The sequence below is a fragment of the Peromyscus eremicus genome, chromosome 1 (genome assembly GCF_949786415.1).
Source record: "Peromyscus eremicus chromosome 1, PerEre_H2_v1, whole genome shotgun sequence".
Lineage (NCBI taxonomy): Eukaryota > Metazoa > Chordata > Mammalia > Rodentia > Cricetidae > Peromyscus > Peromyscus eremicus.
In genome coordinates this window covers 179,742,927-179,762,801 of record NC_081416.1, presented here as the reverse complement: position 1 = coordinate 179,762,801, position 19,875 = coordinate 179,742,927, and the positions used below count along the sequence as shown (strand labels likewise).

The 19,875-nt window shown below is 42.6% G+C and overlaps 1 protein-coding gene across 1 annotated transcript in view; it reads left to right on the top strand.

Annotated features, from left to right (window-relative positions):
• The first annotated feature begins 838 nt into the window (after nt 1–838).
• Nucleotides 839–19,875, top strand: part of Nlrp8 (NLR family pyrin domain containing 8) — a 30,846-nt gene continuing 11,809 nt past the window's right edge. The window contains exons 1-3 of the mRNA XM_059253597.1: nt 839–1,085; nt 6,639–8,229; nt 15,379–15,549. Of these exons, the coding sequence (XP_059109580.1) occupies nt 839–1,085; nt 6,639–8,229; nt 15,379–15,549 (2,009 nt within the window). The remainder of the gene's footprint in view (nt 1,086–6,638; nt 8,230–15,378; nt 15,550–19,875) is intronic.

Sequence of the window (19,875 nt, the reverse complement as noted above, 5' to 3'; positions counted from 1 at the left end):
ACAAAAAGTAAATAAGAATAAAAGTGTTTGCTGGGAAAAAAAAGTTAATGGTATTCATTGTACAATTAAGAATAAAGGATGAAGACCTGGAGAGGATGGCTCAGTCGTTAAGAGTGCCCGCAGCCCTTGCAAGGATGTGGGTTCAGTTCCCAGCACCCACATGGTGGCTCATGACTGCCTGTAACTCCAGTTCCAGGGGCTCTCCTCTGGCCTCCTTGGGCATTTCACATGCCTGGTACACATACATGCAGATGAAGACATAAAACAAAAATAAATATTTTTTAAAAGTAATAAAGGATCAAGATTTAGAGTGTAGCTAGCTCAAGAGAGGGCTTGTCTAGCGTGCACACGGCCTTGGGTTCCACCTGCAGCATGAGAAACAAAGTGAAGCTTTAAAAGAATTCTGGTGGGAGCTGGAGAGATGGCTCAGAGGTTAAGAGCACTGGGTGCTCTTCCAGAGGACCTGAGTTCAACTCCCAGCAACACGTGGTGGCTCACAACCACCTGTGATGAGATCTGGCGCCTTCTTCTGGTCATACATGCAGTATACATAATAAATCTTTTTTTTTTAAAGTAGAATTCTTGTGGTTGAACTTTAGGGTAGTCAGGATGCTACCGCTGATCATGTCCTGTCTCCACAGGTCCTATATGTTCTCAACTGTTCGGTTTGTATCTGTCACTAATAGAGAGGTGTCATTTGCCTTGCCTAAGGATGAGTGAGGGGAGTCAAAGATCCCCCCTACCCCTTGATGATGTCCCTTCCACATCTAGCAATCTTTCTTCAGTCAGAGATTGGACAAACCCTCAGTCCCTTGCCTCCCCATGTGATAATTGGGTCATGGTGTACATGAGTTATTTAGAAAAGAAGGAGCTACAAACCTTCAAGAAGATGTTGATGCATGAGCAGTTCCTGCCGGACACTCTCGGCATCACCTGGGAGCAGCTGGACAGAGCCAACTGGGCAGAGATGGTTCATCTCTTAATAGAAGTTTTTCCTGGAGTACTAGCTTGGCGTGTGGTTCTTGAAATCTTGAACACAATGAACAAGAGAAGAATTTGTTCCCTGGTCGAGAAGGAGCTAAAGGGTAAGTAATAATACAGTATGCAAGATGGGGGCGGGGGATAAAGAACTAAATAGTGACCACCGTGTGACTTACTGTCCACCTGCAAAAGAAAACGAGGAGTGGGGTAACACAATGGATTGACCCTCCAGGCAAAACCTGATTTACTGCACTTGTAAATCTGTCAGACTTTTAATTGTCTTTTGTGTGTGTGCACACGTGTACATGGGGGTACCCTCACAAGCCAGAAGAGGGCATCCAATCCTAGAGTTACAGGCAGTTGTGAGGAGCCAATGTGGGTGCTAGGAACTGAACCCGGGTCCTCTGCAAGATCAGTAAGTGCTCTTAATCATTGAACCATCTCTCTATCCCCTGTATTCCATCTTTTTAAAGGTTTTTTTAAGATTTATTTATTATATATACAGTGTTCTGCCTGCAGGCCAGAAGAGGGCGCCAGATCTCATTACAGATGGTTGTGAGCCACCATGTGGTTGCTGGGAATTGAACTCAGGACCTCTGGAAGAGCAGCCAGTGCTCTTAACCTCTGAGCCATCTCTCCAGCGCCTCCTCCCCCATCTTTTTAAAATCTTAACCAGATACTAATTGTAAAAGATAGTCTGTGATTAAAAACACAGAAAACTTAGGGTGTAGTTCCATTGGTAGAGTGCTTGCCTAGCATGCACAATCTCTAGGACCACATATACCAGATGTGGTGGTGCACATCTGTAGTCCCAGCAGTGGTGCACATCTGTAATCTCAGCACTAGGGAGGTAGAGACAAGGAGATGAGAAGTTTAATGTATTCATTGGCTACATAGTAAGTTTTGGGTCATGGATACATACACGAGACCCTATCTCAAAAGACAAGGATTCTGGGTCATTCATAGACCTGATCAGAAGAACAAGGTGACCTACAGTTCCTAGCTGAGCTCAAGCAAGGCAATGCATTAAGCCCCTGTCCTGTGCACAAATGTCATCTCCAGTCCAGGCTATACCACATCTTTGTGCTTTAGTTGATTTTATTGTTCAAAATGTAGTCCTAAATAATCATCCAAGGAGACTGCTCTCTTATGAAGAAACTTTTGTGTTAAAGTGTCAGTCAGTCACAACATGTAACACTGTTGTCTGTGAGTCCAATGTTAATGAATCAACAATATTTAAATATATAATATATCAAATGGAATATATTTGATAGAACATATTTAAACAATGTATTACACAAATATATTCAAATAATATGCTGAATAAGATACCTCTATGATCTATGTAAGATATATGTAACACAATGTTGTATCTTAATCAGTTGATGGAAATAAAGTAACCAGAAACTCATAAGAATCTAACTTTCTAAGCTCAATGTGGTGGCATGCATCTTTAATCCCAATACCTGGAAATCAGAGGTAGGTGGCTCTCTGTGAGGTTGGGGCCAGCCTGGTCTATGTAGCAAGTTCCAGGACAGCCAGGGCTATATTGAGATCCTGTCAAAAAAAAAAAAAACAAGAAATAAATCTAACTCTAAATTCTCATGTGAACCATGGTATTGGCTAACACAGTGTTTACAGTGATTCTATAGAACATAGCAACTGTGAGTAGTAAAAACCAATGACTGTAAACATGTGTACATGTTACATATGTAAACATACACAGTGTATGCACCATACATACATATACATAGATATGTGCATGTGTGGCACATGTATGAATGTATGCATGTGTTTTTGGTTATTTTATTACACTTTTTATTGTATGTGGGGGTGGGGGTGAACACATGCCATCACATACATGGGGTAGTCAAAGGACAACCCTCAGGGGTCAGCACTCTGCTCTCATCACGTAGGCACCTTTACCCACAAGCCCTCTCACTGGCCAGAGTGTGTATATTCATACTGGGTTAGGTTGACCATCCTAACCCAACAACCTGTATGAGACTCTTGAGAATATGAAACATTTGGGCCACCAACATGATGTCACAAGTGGAAAATTCCACTTCTGAACTCATGTGATAGGTTGTAGATAAAATATAGGCACACTGAAAAAATTATATAAAACTATCTTCCAGGCTGGGAAGTGGTTCAGGAGACACTAAAAATATTGTATAAAACTAGCTTCAGGGCTGGGCAGTAGTTGTGGGAGTGGTAAATGCACTTGCAGTGTGAGACTGACAATTTGAGTTTGACCTCTAGAACTCACGTTTTTATAAAAGCTGAATTTCAGATTTACAAAATCTGAAATCCCAGTGTTCTTATAGTAATTTGGGAGACAGAGATGGGAGAATTAGCCAATAACTTCTGAGCCAACTAGCCTGGAACATACATCACGGATACAGAGATACAGAGAGAGACCCTGCCGCAAAAATCACACAGAGGAGTGTTGCATGAATCCTAATTGGTCTTATTAATAAAAACTCAGAGTCAGATATCAAGGGGAAAGCTGAAAGGTCAGAGAAGCAGAGCAGCCAGCCACTAGTTCTTAGCTCTATGAAATCCTCAGCCAAAAGTGACTCTGAGCTCCTGTCTCCTCCCACCTTATATTCCTCTCTCTGCCCAGCCATATCATTCCCCGTCTCAACCTCCCTAGTGCTGGGATTAAAGGTGTGTGCCACCACTGCCCGGCCTCTATGGCTAAACAGTGGCTGGCTTTGCCCTCTGATCTTCAGGCAAGCTTTATTTGTTAGATCATACACAAAATATCAGCACAGAAGAGAGAACCCTGAGTCTCAAGAGGTTGTCCTCTGGCTTCCACGTTTGTGCTGTGACGCTTGCCCTTCTCTCTCTCTCTCTCTCTCTCTCTCTCTCTCTCTCTCTCTCTCTCTCTCTCATTTTTTAAAACTACCTTTAGATTGTATAAAAGGTGCTTATGAAATATAAATGAATGAAAAGGCAGCTAGTTGGACTTCCAGACAGAGAACAAGTCCCTGGCAGAGTAGAGAAACCCCTTGGGTGAGGCTTCCAAGCAAAAGAAAAAAATAACAATAGGTAGAGATAATGTCATCGAATCGGGAGCCTACAACAGCCAGCAGAAAACTGCTGGAGAAGTTGAGGCAGTTAGCCAGAGTTCATTATGGTGCTTTTTCTCCATGAGTTTCCCATGGCAGAATTCCAGGCTTCTATTTCCCACTGTAGACACTTTTATATTTTGGGATAAACAATAAACCTCTGTTGGAGATGATTCACCTTCCAGCTCTTCTCAAGGACGTAGTGTCTGTATTCTTGAGCTGTTTTTTTATCTCCTGTCATGGAACTAGAGTAAAATGTCCTTTCCCCCCAGAAAAAATAAGGGTCCTGGAGAGCACCTGACATATATATGCTTGGGTCTGAAGTGTAGAGATGGGGACCCCACTCTGAGACTCAGTTTCTCAGTCACCTTAAATCATACCTGACGATTTATCTTGCCCATTAGACCAGTATAATGCCCATTAGACCCTGTTGTGGAAGTTCATTCTGACGGGATAGTCATTTTTTCCATCCTTTGCAGACATTCTTCCTACCTTGGAACCGACGTGCTTCCATCTAAATCTAAGGAAAACACCACTGAGTCTGACGAGCGAAGACTGTGGTATGTGCTGGTAGCTGTGCCGGTCTAGTAAAAACGGGGTATGGGTTGAAGCAAGCCTGGTTGCCTCATCAATGTAGACTGTACATAAAGGTGGGTGGCGTCTCTTCTACTCATCAAAATGCAGCCAAAAATAGTGTTTGTGGATTCACGTGACCACTGGAAGCCCAACCCCAACCCGCCTGGATACAGGAGATCTAAAAACATCATCAAAGATGCTTTTCCGCTTCTCTTATGGGCCAGCCTTTTTTAGAACCTGGCTTTGAGCAGTCTCTCCCTTGCAGAGCAGCCAACTTTAGCCCCAGCTAATTTAAAGAGCACCAGCTTGAGAGTATGTTTTCCAGCAAAGCTCCTCGAACTGAGTCCAATGAACGACAAAGGTCATATTAGCTGATTAAAAAAAAAAAAAAAAAAAACTGCAATAGTTAAGAAAAAGTAGTGCGTAGTTATCCCTATCAAAATGCACGGATGCTTGAGTCTCTTATGCAGTGACGCAGTATTTGCACTTAACTTACACACATCCCTCCCTCCCACTTCAAATCGTCAGCAAATTGTTTCTTTGCTCGTGGCTAGAGAATTGCATGCACGCATGCACGCACGCAAGCACGCACGCACGCACGCAGTAGGTTTTGATCAAATCTACTTCCATTCACTCTCCTCCAGTCTTCCCGAAAACCCATGTCACTTTTCTCTCCTAACCTCATGCGCTCCTTTTTTAAACTCACTGGGTACACTTCCGTGCTTCTGATGCGTGCATTGGTGTAGCGCCATCTACTGGAGCGTAGGCAGCCTCTCAGGGGCCACACCTGAAGAAAACGGACTCCCACAGCCACCCGCAGCCAGCAGTTGCTGGTAGCTTCTCAGCTAGAGGTGGGCTTTTTATGAGCCCCTCCCTCCCCCATGCTGAGATTTTTGACGGGCTTGAACTTGTACAGGCCCTATGCATGCAGTCACAGTCTCTTGTGAGTTCATGAGTCCAAAGGTCCTGATGGATCCAGAAAACACTTTAACATGACAGACATTCACTACCTCTGGCTCTTACAATCTTTCTGCCTCATCTTCCTCAATGATCTATGAGCCTTGGAGGAAGGGAATGTGCTTTAGATGTCCCATTTGGTACCTAATATAATGTAAATTCTATAAGCAAGTAATTAGGTTTTTCTTTTATTTATATTGGGGTGGGGGGGATTTAATAGGATTGAAACACTCAACTATTTCAAGTTGTATTTCAGAAGCAAAATGATGAGCAATCAAGCTGTGGATTTTGACACACACACACACACACACACACACACACACACACACACTCATAAACATGCTATAGTATGCATATGGAGGTTAGAAGACAATTTGCTGGCATCAGTTCTCTCCTGGGGATCAAACTCAGGTCATCAGACTTTGGCAGGATGAAACTTTCCCCCACTGAACCACTTGCCAGACCTGAAAGTCACCATTATATTGAATTGTTTGGGGAATGATGATTTTTAAAAGTAGATACACGTTCAGCACAAATGCAACCTTTAAAAGTATTTCCAGTAGATATCTAGCTGGTTGGATATATGTTGCAGAAACCACAGACAGTGGAAGTCTGACTACATCTGTAAGGCAGGATGCTTTCCTTTGGCACTTAGTTCTCTCTGGGTCCATTTCCTTGTACAGTTGGGTTGAGAGAGTCTGTTACACATTAGTGTAATTTGTTTTGTTTCCCTTACAATCCTTTTTCTGATATCTCTAGACACCGAGGGATGGAAGAACGGATTAACATGCCTGCTGTAGCTAGACCCTAGCTTGGGTAGTTCCATAATGTAACTATTGTGAACAACACTGTCATGAATATCCATGTGGCTGTGTCCCCATATTACGTGACTTACAATCTAGTTCGAGGGCTTGAGAGTGGGAAGATGGCTTCCAAAGGAAATGCAAATGTCTTGTGAAGATTAGAGTAGATTTAGGTGGCTGGGTTTTTTTTAAAACTGGTGCTCTGAAAAAGTCTGAAGGTGTTCTCTGTGTTTCTTTATGGCTCTAGATCAAATACAGGCATACAGACAACACGTGGTGAAAGATAATTTCCCTGAATGGGACAAAACCATCTGGCCTGGAAACCAAGAAGATTTCTTGTACAGAGAAGTGGAAAAACACAACGCTATCTTGCCATATCTCTTTCTACCCAGGAGTCCCCGGGGGAGACAGCCCAATACTGTGGTCATCCATGGAATTCCTGGTATTGGAAAAACAACCCTGGCCAGAAAGATCATGGGGATGTGGGCACACGATAAGTTCTACGCGCACAAATTCAAGTATGCTTTCTATTGCCACTGCCGGGAACTGAACAGGGTGGGGAAGTGCAGTTTCTCTGAGTGGATCGAGGCCCAAGGGCTTAGGTCTCAGGCGCTTGTGTCTAAGATTTTATCCAGACCAGATCAACTTCTGCTCCTATTTGATGGCTTTGAGGAAGTCACATCTTCCCTCATCACAGGGACAACTGGTCTGATAGAAGACTGGAACAAGAAGCTGCCTGGGACTCTTCTCCTGGGCAGTTTGCTAAGCAAAAAGATGCTTCCAGAAGCCACACTCCTGATCATGGTGAGACCGACCTCCTGGAAAGGAGTTAAATTCTTAGTCAAAAATCCCTCCCATGTCACCCTGACAGGATTTAATAGGACTGAAACACTCAACTATTTCGGGTTGTACTTCAAAGGGAAAATGATGGGCGACGAAGCTGTGGATTTTGCCATGAAAAACGCCATCCTCTTGTCCATGTGTCGGGTCCCTGTGATATGCTGGGTGGTATGTCATTGTCTAAGGACACAAATGGAAGGGACAGTAGATCTCACAAAGGCTTGCCCAAATGCGACATCTGTGTTTGTCTTGTATCTGGCAACCCTGTTCAGTACAATATTTCAGAAACTTTCCAGTAGAGATTACCAAAAGCAACTGGAAGGTGTGTGCCATCTGGCTGCCCACGGTGTATGGTCCCGGAGGAGTGTATTTAATAAGGCAGAATTTCAGTATGTCATGGTGGCAGAGACCACCATAGACGCTTTTCTTCAAGTGAACATTCTTCGAAAGCTAGAAGGCCAAGGGGACCGTTACATGTTTGCCCTGTTTATCTTCCAGGAATTTTTGGGTGCCTTGTTTCACATTCTCTGTTATGCTGAAAAAGACATATACTATCACTGGTTGAGCCGCAAAGACATCCAGGATCTGATCATTTTGTCAAGAGAAAGCGAAACCTATGATTCTCAGATGGGGCTTTTCTTTTTTGGTCTTTTAAATGATGAGTGTGCTGAGATTGTGTTGAGATCCTTCAAGTGTCAGTTATTCTTTGGTAACAAATTAAAGGCCGTAAAAGTGATAAACACATTGAATAACAATCAGTGCTGTGAGACCTCACAGCTATTCCACTGTCTGACTGAAACCAGGGAGGAGAACTTTGCCATCAGTTCACTGGAGGGTTATCAAAAAGTTTCTTTGAAAATCAAGAGCCAAGAAGACCTCGAGGCATCTGCTTTTTGCCTTAAGCACTGTCGAGATTTGAAGAAAGTAGAACTGACTCTCTCAAGAGACTTCTACAAGGAACTGGGGCCCAGCTCAGCAGGTCTTTCCTGTGGCATTCAGTGAGTGTTTAGACTTTGGCAGGAGCCTGCTCTCCGTAGGGTTCTTACCTCCAGGGAACGAAGGGAGCAATTGTGTTTTCATTTCGTTGTTATTATTTTGTTTTGTTTAGGTTTTATTTGATACATAAAATAAATGCCTGCGTGTATGTCTGGGCACCACGTGTGTGCCTGGTACCCTCGGAGGCCAAAAGAGGGCACTGGATCCTCTGGAACTAAGGTTACAGTTGGGTGTAAGCCAACAGGTGGGAAGCGGACCTTGGTCCTTTATGAGAGCAGCAAGTCCTCTGAACCACTCTTTCCAGCCACTTAGGCAGTTTTTAAAATAATATTTTATTTATTTGATGTGGATATGGGTGCATGCATGCATAGCAGGGTGCACATGTGGAGGTCAGGGGACAACTTGCAGGAGTTAGTTCTCGCCTTCTAGCATGTGGGTCGAAGGCCGTGGCAGCAAGTGCTCATACCCACCGTACCATCTCGCTGGCTCACGGCTAGCTGGTTAGTGAAGCCCCAAACCTCTCTTCGCTCTAGTTTTGCATGATTCTTCTAACTTATTTGGGGTTTGGGTTTGGTTTAGTTTTTGGTTTTTTGAGACAGGTGGCTGTCCTGGAACTTGCTTTGTAGACCAGCCTGGCCTCGAACTCACAGAGATCCGCCTACCTCTGCCTCACGAGTGCTGGCATTATAGGCGTGCACCACCACCACTGGCCTGATTCTTTCATCTTAAATGCCAGCCCTGTGCTTCCTCAGTTGTTTTTTCATGAATTTTTTTTCTTTTTCCTTTTATGGAAAATAGATTTTTTTTCCCTCACGTAATGTATCTTGATTACGAGTTCCCTTCCCTGCATACCTCCCAGTTACTTCCCTCCCTCACCCCAAGTCTGGATGCACTCCCTTTCTGTCTCTAAAACAAACAGGCTTCTAAGGGATGATTAAAATAAAATATAATGAGAGAAAACAAAAGCAACTACATTGGAATTGGACCCATTCATTCACACACTCTGGAATCCCACTAAAACACGAAACTGGGAGCGATAATGAATACACAGAGGACTTGGTGCAGACACGTGCAGGCCCTGTGCATGCTGCTTTGTGAGTTCATATGAGCTTTGATCATGTTGACTTAGAGGACTTTGTTTTCCTGGTGTCCTCCATTCTCTCTAGGTCTTACACTCTTTTCTCCTCCTCTTCCAAAGGGTTCACTGATCCTTGAGGGGAGGGATTTGATAGATGCCCCATTCAGGGCTGAATGTTCCTAGGTCTCTCACTCTCTGCATATTGTCTGGCTGTGGGTCTCCGTAATTGTTCCCATGTGCTGCAGGAGGAAGCTCCTCTGATTGATGATGGCTGAGCAAGGCACTCATCTATGAGTATAGCAGAATGTCATTAGGAGTCATGTTATTGCTACATGTTTTTGGCAGTAACAATTTATTTTATTATTTTTTTAAAACATAATTCTTTATTAAATCTTTGGGAATTTCAAATCGTTTTTTTTTTCCTTTCATATTTTTGAAGCCTCAACTGAATGTACCAGGCTCTGCTGACTCCCCATGGGAGACCTTGCCTTGGAGGAGGTGGGAATAGGGGGTGGGTTGTGGGGGAATGCTGAGGGGCGGGAGGAGGGAGGACAGGGGAATCTGTGGTTGGCATGTAAAATGAATAGAAAATCTCTTATTATTGCTATATTTTTTGCTTTAGACTAGTATTATTTGGTTTTACCCTAGATCTCTGGGCTATCTAGTCTCTAGTTCTTGGTCACCCAAGCAATGTCAGGTATGAGATCCATCTCCATTTTTTTTTCATTGTGTATTTCTGGTTTCTTTATAAAAACTCAGATGTCCATAAGTGTGGATTTATGTCTGGAGCTTCAATTAGATTCTTTTGACTACTGTGGCAGTATTGTATCAATACCATGCTGTACAATTTGAAATTGGGGATAATGGTACCTCCCACAATCCTGGGTTGTGTGTATGTGTGTGTGTGTGTGTGTGTGTGTGTGTGTGTGTGTGTGTGTTTCCATATGAAGCTGAAAATTGTCCTTTAAAGTTCAGTAAGGAATTAGGTTGAGATTTTGATGGGGATTGCATTTGGTAAGATAGCCATTTTTACTATGTTAATCCTACCAATCCATGAACATGGGAGATCTTTCCATCTTCTGATATCTTCTTTGATTTCTTTCTTCGGTGCTTTAAAGATTTAACCATATAGATCTTTTGCTTTCATGGTTAGAGTTACCACCAAATATTTATAGTGTTTGAGGCTATTGTGAAAGTTGTTTCCCTGATTTCTTTCTCAGTCAGTTTTTCATTTGTATGTCAGAGGGCTTATGTGAGTTAATTTTGTATCAGGCTACTCAGCTGAAAATGTTTATCAGTTATAGGAGTTCCCTGCTGGAAATTTTAGGATATATACTATCATATCGTCTGCAAATAAAGATACTTTGACTTCTTCCTTTCCAAATTGTATCCTCTTGATCTCTTTCAGTTGTCTTAATTGATCTAGCTAATATTTCAGGTACTATATTGAATAGGCATGGAGAGAGTGGAAAACCTGGTCTTGCTCCTGGTTTTAGTGGAATTGCTTTGAGTTTCTCTCCATTTAATTTGATGTTGGCAGTCAGCCTGCTGTAAATTGCCTTTATTATGTTTAGTTATGTTCCCTGTATTCCTGATCTCTCCAAGACCTTTATCATGAAGGAGTGTTGGGTTTTGTCAAAGGCTTTTCAGCACCTAATGAGATGATTATGTAGGTTTTTTTCTTTCAGTTTGTTTATATGGTGTATTACATTGAACATATTTTTGTATGTTCATCTCTGAGATGAAGCCTACTTGATCATGGTGAATGACATTTTTAATGTATTCTTGGATTCAGTTTTCAAGTAGTTTATTGAGCATTTTTGCATCTATGTTCATAAGGGAAATTGGTCTATAATTCTCTTTGTTATGTCTTTACTTGGTTTGGGTATCAGGATAACTGTGACCTCATAAAATGAATTTGGCAATGTTTCTTCTATTTCTATTTTGTTTAATAATTTTAGGAGTATTGGCATTAACTCTTCTTTGAAATTCTGGTAGAATTCTGTGCTGAAACCATCCGGTCCTGGGTTTATTTTATTTGGGATAATTAGTGACTGCTTCTATTTCACTAGGGGTTATTGGTCTATTTAAATTGTTTATCTGATCTTGATTTAACTTTTGTAAGTTGTATGTATTGAAAAATTATACATTTCTTTTAGATTTTCCCATTTGGTGGCTAACAGGTTTTTTAAAATATGTCCGTATGAGCCTGTGGATTTCCTCGGTGTCTGTTGTTATGTCCCCCTTTTCATGACTGATTTTGTTAACTTGAATATTCTTTCTCTGTCTTTTAGTTAATTTGGATTAAGATTTGTCAATCTTTTTTTTTTTTTTTTTGGTTTGGTTTTTCGAGACAGAGTTTCTCCATATAGTTTTGGTTCCTGTCCTGGATCTCGCTCTGTAGACCAGGCTGGCCTTGAATTCACAGAGATCTGCCTGGCTCTGCCTCTCAAGTGCTGGGATTAAAGACATGCACCACGACCACCCGAGATTTGTCAATCTTATCAATTTTAATCAAATAACCAACTCTGTTTCATTGATTCTTTTTATTCGGTTTTGTTGTTGTTTCTATTTTATTGATTTCAGCCCTGACCTTGATGATTTCTTTCAGTCCATTCCTTTTGGGTGTGGTTTCTTCCTTTTGTTCTAGAGCTTTCAGATGTGCTGTTAAGTTACTAATATGAGATCTGAGATTGCTCCATTTTTTTAATGTAGGCACTTTTCCTATGAACTTGCCTCTCAGAACTGCCTTCATTGTGTCCCACAAATGTGGGTGTGTTGTGCTCATTTTCATTCAATTCTAATGAGTCCTTCATTTCTTTCTTCATTAATGTCTTGATCAATTTTTCATTCATTAGTCAGTTATTCAGTTTCCATGAGTTTATAGGCTTTCTGTTATTTCTGATGTTGCTATACTACTTTAATCCATGGTGGCCTGATAGGATGCAAGGGGTTATTTTCAGTTTTCTTGTATCTGATGAGATTTGTTTTGTGATTAAGTATACAGTCAATTTTAGAGAAAGTACCATGAGGTGCTGAGGAGAACATATTTTTTGTATGTGTGAAATTTGGGTGAAATGTTCTGTCAGTATCTGTTAGGTCCATTTGGTTTAAAAGGTCTGTTAGCTCCAACATTTCTCTGTTTGGATTTTTGTCTGTATGACCTGTCTATTGGAGAGTGTGTGGTATTGAAGTCTCCCACTATCAGTGTGTAAGGATCAATATATGATTTAAGCTGTAGTAGTGTTTCTTTTATGAAAGAAAACAGTGTGTGTGTAGGGTGGTGCCCTTGTGTTTGGAGCATAGGTGTTAAGAACTGCAATGTCCTCTTGGTGGATGTTTCATTTGATGGGTATATAGTGTCCTTCCCTATCTCTTCTGATTAATTTTGTTTTAAAGTCTATTTTGTCAGCTATTAAAATGGCTACACCAGCTTGCTGCTGCTGCTTCTGCTTCTTCTTCTTCTTCTTCTTCTTCTTCTTCTTCTTCTTCTTCTTCTTCTTCTTCTTCTTCTTCTTCTCCTTCTCCTCTTCCTCCTCCTCCTCCTCCTTCCCCTCCTCCCCCTCCTCCTCCTTCCCTTCCTCTCCCTCCTCATCCTCATCCTCATCCTCATCCTCATCCTCATCCTCATCCTCCTCATCCTCCTTCATCTTCGGTTTTTTGAGACAGCATTTCTCTATGTAGTTCTGGCTGTCCTGACCCTCTGTAGACTGAGCTGGCAGGCTGGCTTAGAACTCACAAAGATCCACCTGCCTCTGACTCCCAAGTGCTGACATCAAAGGCGTGCACCTAGCTACCAGCTTGCTTCTTAGGTCCATTTGTTGGAATGTCTTTTTCCATCCTTTTACCCTGAGGAGGTGTCTGTCCATGATGTTAAAGTGTGTTTCTTGGCTGCAGCAGAAGAAGGGGTAATGTTTCTTAACCCATTCTGTTAGTGTGTGTCTTTTTGTTAGATAATTGAGATATTGAGAGATATCAATGAGCAGTGGTTGTTGATTCCTGTTTTTATTTTGGGGTGTGTGTGTGTGTGTGTGTGTGTGTGTGTGTGTGTGTGTATGCTTCCTTTCTTTTGATTTGTTGGCCTGGGATTATTTATTCCTTGTGTTTTCTTGGGTGTAGTTAACCTCTTTAGGTTGGAGTTTTCCTTCTAGCACCTCCTATAGGTCTGGATTTGTAGATAGATATTGCTTAAATTTGGTTTTCTCATGGAATATCTTATTTTCTCCATTATGTACCAAAGGGACTTTCTTTTCTGGTATGGTCTATTCTGTGTTCTATATGTTTCTTGCACCTTGATAGGCATCTTTTTCTTTCGATGAGGAAATTTTTCTTCTATGACTTTTTTGGAAAATATTTTCTTTGTCTTTGATTGGGTTTCTTCTCTTTCTTCTATCCCTATTATTCATAGATATTTCTTTTCATAGTGTCCCAGATTTCCTGAATGCCTTGTGCCAGGATTTATTTTAGATTTAACATCTTTTGACTGATGTGTTCATTTATTCTATCGTATCTTCAATGCTTGAGATCCTCTCTTCCATCTCTTGTATTCTGTAGGCGAAGCTTGCCACTGAGGTTCCTGTTTTAGTGCCTACATTTTTCATTTTAGGTTTTCCTCAGTTTGGTTTTTGATTGATTCTATTTTTAGGCCTTGGACTATTTTATTCATTTCCTTCCTTCTTTAAGGGATTTGTTCATTTCCTCTTTAAGGACCTCTATCATCTTCAGACCGGCTGTTTTACGGTCTTTTGCTTGTTCTTTGGCTACATTAGAATATTCAAGGCCTGCTGTGGTGTAGTTGCTGGGCTCTAGTAAAGACGTACCGTCTTGGGTGCTACTGGTTGTGTTTTTATGCTGGCGTCTAGGCATCTGGGTTTTGAAGATTGTAATTCTCGGTGCTGATATCTACTCTTGTCTTTGTTGGGTGAGTGTTTTGTTTCTTAGTTTCTGTTTCCCTCTCTGGTTTTCAGGAGACTATGGTGGCTTGTGTGTTGGAAATTCTCCTGGGATATTTGTGGCCACTAGGGGGCCGGGGTAGACTATATTTCTAGGTATTGGGAGCTGACAGGAATGGGGTTAGGGAAGGAAGGCCAGCTTGAGAGGGTCTACAGAAAGCGGGTGGTAACACCAGAATCTGCTTAGTCCCCTGGAAATGGGGTCAGAGAGTAAGGCGAGGTCGAGGCGGAAGGTCTGCTACAGGGCTGGGGATAAGACTAGGAGACTGAACTTGGAGGAATGGAGAGAGAGGTGAAGATTTTTCAGTTAGCCTACCGGCTTGGCCAGAATGGCCTGTGAGAATGCCTCTTGGAGTTGGAGGCTGGGATAAATTAATGAAGGGGAGAAGGAAATTTGGAGGAAGATCTGTTCCGTACACTCAGAATCGGGAGTTGGGAGGATGGCGTGTGGTGATATTTTGTTTGTGCTCTAATAAATAAAGCTTGCTTGAAGATCAGAGTGTGGAGCTAAACCACTAGTTAGCCACTGAGGCCAGGCAGTAGTGGCTCACACCTTTAATCCCAGCACTCTGTGAGTTCAAGGCCACCCTGGGCTATATGAGATTGATCTAGTCTAAAAGAGAAACAAAGCCAGGCAGTTGTGGCACATGCCTTTGATCCCAGCCCTTGGGATCTCATGCCTTTAATCTCAGCACTGGGGAAGTGGAGACAGGAAGTTATATGGCTGGGCAGAGAGAGGACTACAAGGTGGGGAAGAGACAGGAGCTCACTCCCTTTCGGTTGAGGATTTTGTAGAGGTGAGAACTAATGGCTGGCTGCTCTACTTCTCTGATCTGTCAGATTTCACCCTGATATCTCACTCTGGATTTTTTTTATTAATAAGACCAATTAGGATGCATGCTACCCTGGTGTAGGTATCTGCTACAGGGCTGTGGATAAGACTTGGGAGCTGGTTTTGGAGGCGCTGAAGGGGAGGCGAAGATCTGCAGTTAGCCCACCTGCTTCCATGGCTGGAGTGGCCTGCAGGTTCCCAGGCCACTTCTTCAACTTCAAACTCAAATTTTCCTTAAGTTTAATGTCAATCTTGGGCCCTGATTCTTTTTTTTTTTCCTTTCACTTAGAGTGAAAGAGGATGAGATTCTTTTCGACTGGTGGCAAGATGTCTGCTCTGTGTTTGAAACAAGTGAAAATTTGGAAGTGCTGACTGTGTCTAACAGCGTCATGAATGCCCCAGTGATGCAGATACTCGCCACCACCCTGAAGAAGCCCCAGTGTAAGCTGCAAAGACTACAGTGAGTGCCGTGTTCCATATTTACTTACTTTTCAGGAACTATGACAAAATACACTGATAAACAGGCACTGAAGGGAAAGAGGGTTTTTTCTAGCTCACAGTTCCAGAAAGATGGAGCCCATCATACTAGGGAAGACTTGGCAACATGCAGGAAAGGTACAGTGGCACCATACACACACACACACACACACACACACACACACACACACACACACACACACACACACGAAGCTCAGAATGAGAAATGGACCTGAGGTATGATACCTTAAAACCTGCCCCCAGTGAGGCTCTGCCACCTAAAGGTTCCATAACCTTCCCAAATGGCATCAGCAACCACAGACCAAGTGTTCAAACACACAAACCTACATGGGACATTTCAAATCCCAAGAAGTATCAAAAACAAGTGTATCCCAGACAACAGTGACCAACTCCTGGCTGGAAGGAAGTCCATGGAAACGTCCATTTATGTTTAACTTCCTTGTTCCTTCTTCCATTTCACACTACATGTGCAAGAAATACACACATTAAACTATTCCATTTCATACCACATGTGCAAGAAATACATTAAACTATTCCATTTCACACCACATGTGCAAGAAATACACACATTAAACTATTCCATTTCACACCACATGTGCAAGAAATACACATATTAAACTATTCCATTTCACACCACATGTGCAAGAAATACACACGTTAAACTATTCCATTTCACACCACATGTGCAAGAAATACACACGTTAAACTATTTTTTTGTAGATAGCTACATCATTTTTAGTGGCTCTCAATGCTTTATATTTGTCATGTGTTTTCATTATGGTATTTTCATACATATTTTCTTTTGTTGCTGTATGTGTAGATGTGTGTGTATCTATGTGTCTGTGTATGTGTGTCCATGTGCATATGTGAGTGTGAAGGCCAGAGGTCAATGTTGAGTACTTTTATTGCTTCCTCCCTCTTTTTTGAGGCAGGGTCTCTCACTAAACATAGAGCTCACTCATTCATCTAGGCTACCTAGCCAGAAGTCCCAGAGATCCTCCTGATTCTTTCTCTAAAACATTGGGATTATAAATATCCTGGTTTTGATTCAAGTGCTGGGGATCTGAACTCAGGTCTTATGTTTGTGCAGCAAACACTTTCCCTACTGGGTCCTCTCCCCAGCCCTGATTTCACGCCTTTTTTTAAGGCTGAATAGTGTTCCGTTGTACATTTACCACATTTCTTTCCACCTATTCATCTATGGTGGGTATGCCATGTTCAGCTTTCAGTGGGATGATTATTACTGTGTTCAGAAAGTGAATTGAGTTGGTAGGTGAGTGAAGCCACATACTGGGGAGCCAGAAGTCACATCAGTTCCTATCTTGCTGATGATGGATTCCATGAATACCAAGGGAGCAGATTGTATGATGGATTACATTTTTTTGTGCCAATGTGCCCACACCCATAAAAGGATAATAATGGGGGCTCGGTGGTGAAGAACTTGTACTCATCTTTCAGAAGACCTGAGTTTAGTTCCCAGAACCCACATCAAGCAGTTCATAATTACTTACATATAGGGGGACTTTCTTTGGACTGCCAGCTCCCAAATAATGACAGGGAGACTTCTTATTGAGTATGAAAGCTTGGCCTTAGCTTAGGCTTGTTTCCAACTAGCACTTATAACTTAAATTAACCCATTTATATTAATCTATGTTCTGCCACATGGCTCATTACCTCTCCTCCATACTGTATGTCCGAGTTCTTCTGTGTCCCACTGGCCAATTCCACACACCTCAGATTCCTCCCAGAGTTCCTATCTCTCTCTGGAAGTCCCACCTATCCTCTCCTGCCTAGCTATTGGCCCTTCAGCTCTTTATTAAACCAATCAGAAGGTGCCTTTCACATGATGTGATCAAACATCCTGCAACACTTAGAATTCCAGCACCAAGGGATTAGATGTCATTTTCTGGCCTGTGCGGGCCCCTGCAGAGTGCACACATGCACACATACATAAACACACACAATCAAACACTCAACACATGCACACACACACACACACACACACACACACACACACACACGGAGAGTCTTTTTTATCAAAAATATTTAACCCCATAGTCAGTTCTTTTGGCTGTTAAACTGTACACCAAATCCCTGAGGCTTTTAAAATCCAAAAAACTAATCATTCATCACATACACAAACCACTGACTCTTCCTTAAAACAAAACATTAGGCCTCCCATAGGCCTTGGCCAGTATCTGACTTCCTGTTCTTGGTTATAATAGCTAGTATTGGCTCCCAGGTACTGAGTGCCTGCCATAGCCCAAGAAGGACACTGAGGGAGCTGGAGAGGTGGCTTGCCACACAACCACAGAGTTCTCAGTTCTGAGTCCCAGCTCCCACGTAAAAGCCAGGCAGGGCCATGCACGCCGATAATTCCAGCAACGGAAGGCAGAGGCAGAAGGGTCTACTAGGCTTGCTGGCCAGCTAGTCTAGCCAATCAGTAAAGTCCGGGTTTAGTGAAAGACTCTATCTTTTAAAAGAAATGGAGTGTGATCAAGGAACACATTCAGCATTGACCTCTGGCCTCCATACACACATACTCGCACATACGCACACACACAAAAAAAGGATACTAGGAGATATGTAGGTCAATTCCCACATATGCCTCAAGGAGAAAATGTCTCGTGCTCACCTAGCAACTTAGGCAAGGTCCTTCCACTGAAGAGGTTGGAGGAAGAGATGTAAGCAGACACACGAAACATCTTATATGCTTTTTCTAAGCTACTCATTCATTCCTGCTCACTGTGTTCAGTCATGGTGCCCGTATGACTGCCTTTGTGTTAGTCTTAAGTGACTATGTTCTACAGTCACTTGTTAACCTCCCAAGACCCTGTCTGTCTCATCAGCTGTCATCATGTTTTTTGAGGTCCAATGACCACAGAAATGGTAACGGTAGGGACTGGGGAGAGAAATCTGTCTGTGGTTTGCCTGTCATGAAAAGTATGCAGACCTGAGTTCAAATCCCTAGCACTCATGTTAAAAATAAGGAATGTGCATATAATCCTAGAGATCCTTGGAGCCTGATGGCCAGTCTGTCTACACGAACTGGTGAACTCTAGGTTCAGTGAAAGACGCCATCTCAAAAAAAGAAAAGTTAGAAGGGCTGGAGAGAGAAGCAGATAAGAGTGCTCGCTGCTCTCACAGAGGACTGAAATTCAGTTCTTAGGACCCACAACTGCCAGGAACTCTAGCTGCATGGGGAATCTGATGCTCCCTTATGGCCTCCTTGGGGATTTGTGAACACTTGGTATGCGTGCCCATATCCACACACACATTCACACACGAATGAAAATAAAATCTTCATAAAAATAAGGGGGAGCGTAAGTGAGGAGGGCATCCATGCCGACCTCACATACACGCACACGGAAGACCCCTGGAGTCCCTCGGTAGTAGGATGCTGCACCGTCCTCACTTTGAGGCATGTGAGTCGTCTGTTGCATGGAGACTTATTCCATATTTGGACTGAAAACCAGCATTCTGAGACAGCTGGGAGCAGGACACACACAATACTGGGAGAGGAGGCCATGAAATCCCTGTGTGTGGTGCTGGAATCCCCCCAGTGTCTTCCGAAGGGTGTAAGGTAAAGGCAGAGGCTGGAAGTAGCGATAGCACATGGATGGGTGGTGTCTGCGGAATGAATGGTCAGGTGCTCTGTGGCAGCCTGGCTTCCTTATGCCCAGCTACTGTTAATCTTACTCAACTTTAACAGTGTAATCTGATGATATTTACCTTGCATAATGCCCAGAAATGGGAATGCTAGATCAAGTGTTAGCTCCATTGTTCATTGTTTTTATTTTTTGGTATATTTTTTAGGTTTTTTTCCCTTTTTTAAAATAATGTTTAGATGTGTTTATTTTATGTGTATGGATGTTTTATCTCCATATATGGATGGGCACCACATGCCGGCAGTGCCCTTATGGGCCAGAAGAGGGCATCAGATCCTGGAACTGCAGTTACAGATGGTTGTGAGCTGCCGTGGGTGCTGGGAATTGAACCCAGGTCCTCTGCAAGAGCAGCCAGCGCTCTTAACCACCGTGTCATCTCTCCAGCCTCCAATTTCTAAGTTCTTACTAGCACGTATTTAATCATGGTGCTGGATTCCATAAGGACGTTTCCACGTAGCACAGAATATGCTTTCGGCACAATTCCTCCATTGCCTCACCGCTATGGGACACTAATCCTGGGGAGATATGACCAAATGTCCACTCACCCCAGATAGGGAATGTTGTATTTACCAGTGGTGAGAATGGGCCACAGATGTACAACGAAACCCACTGTAAGAGTT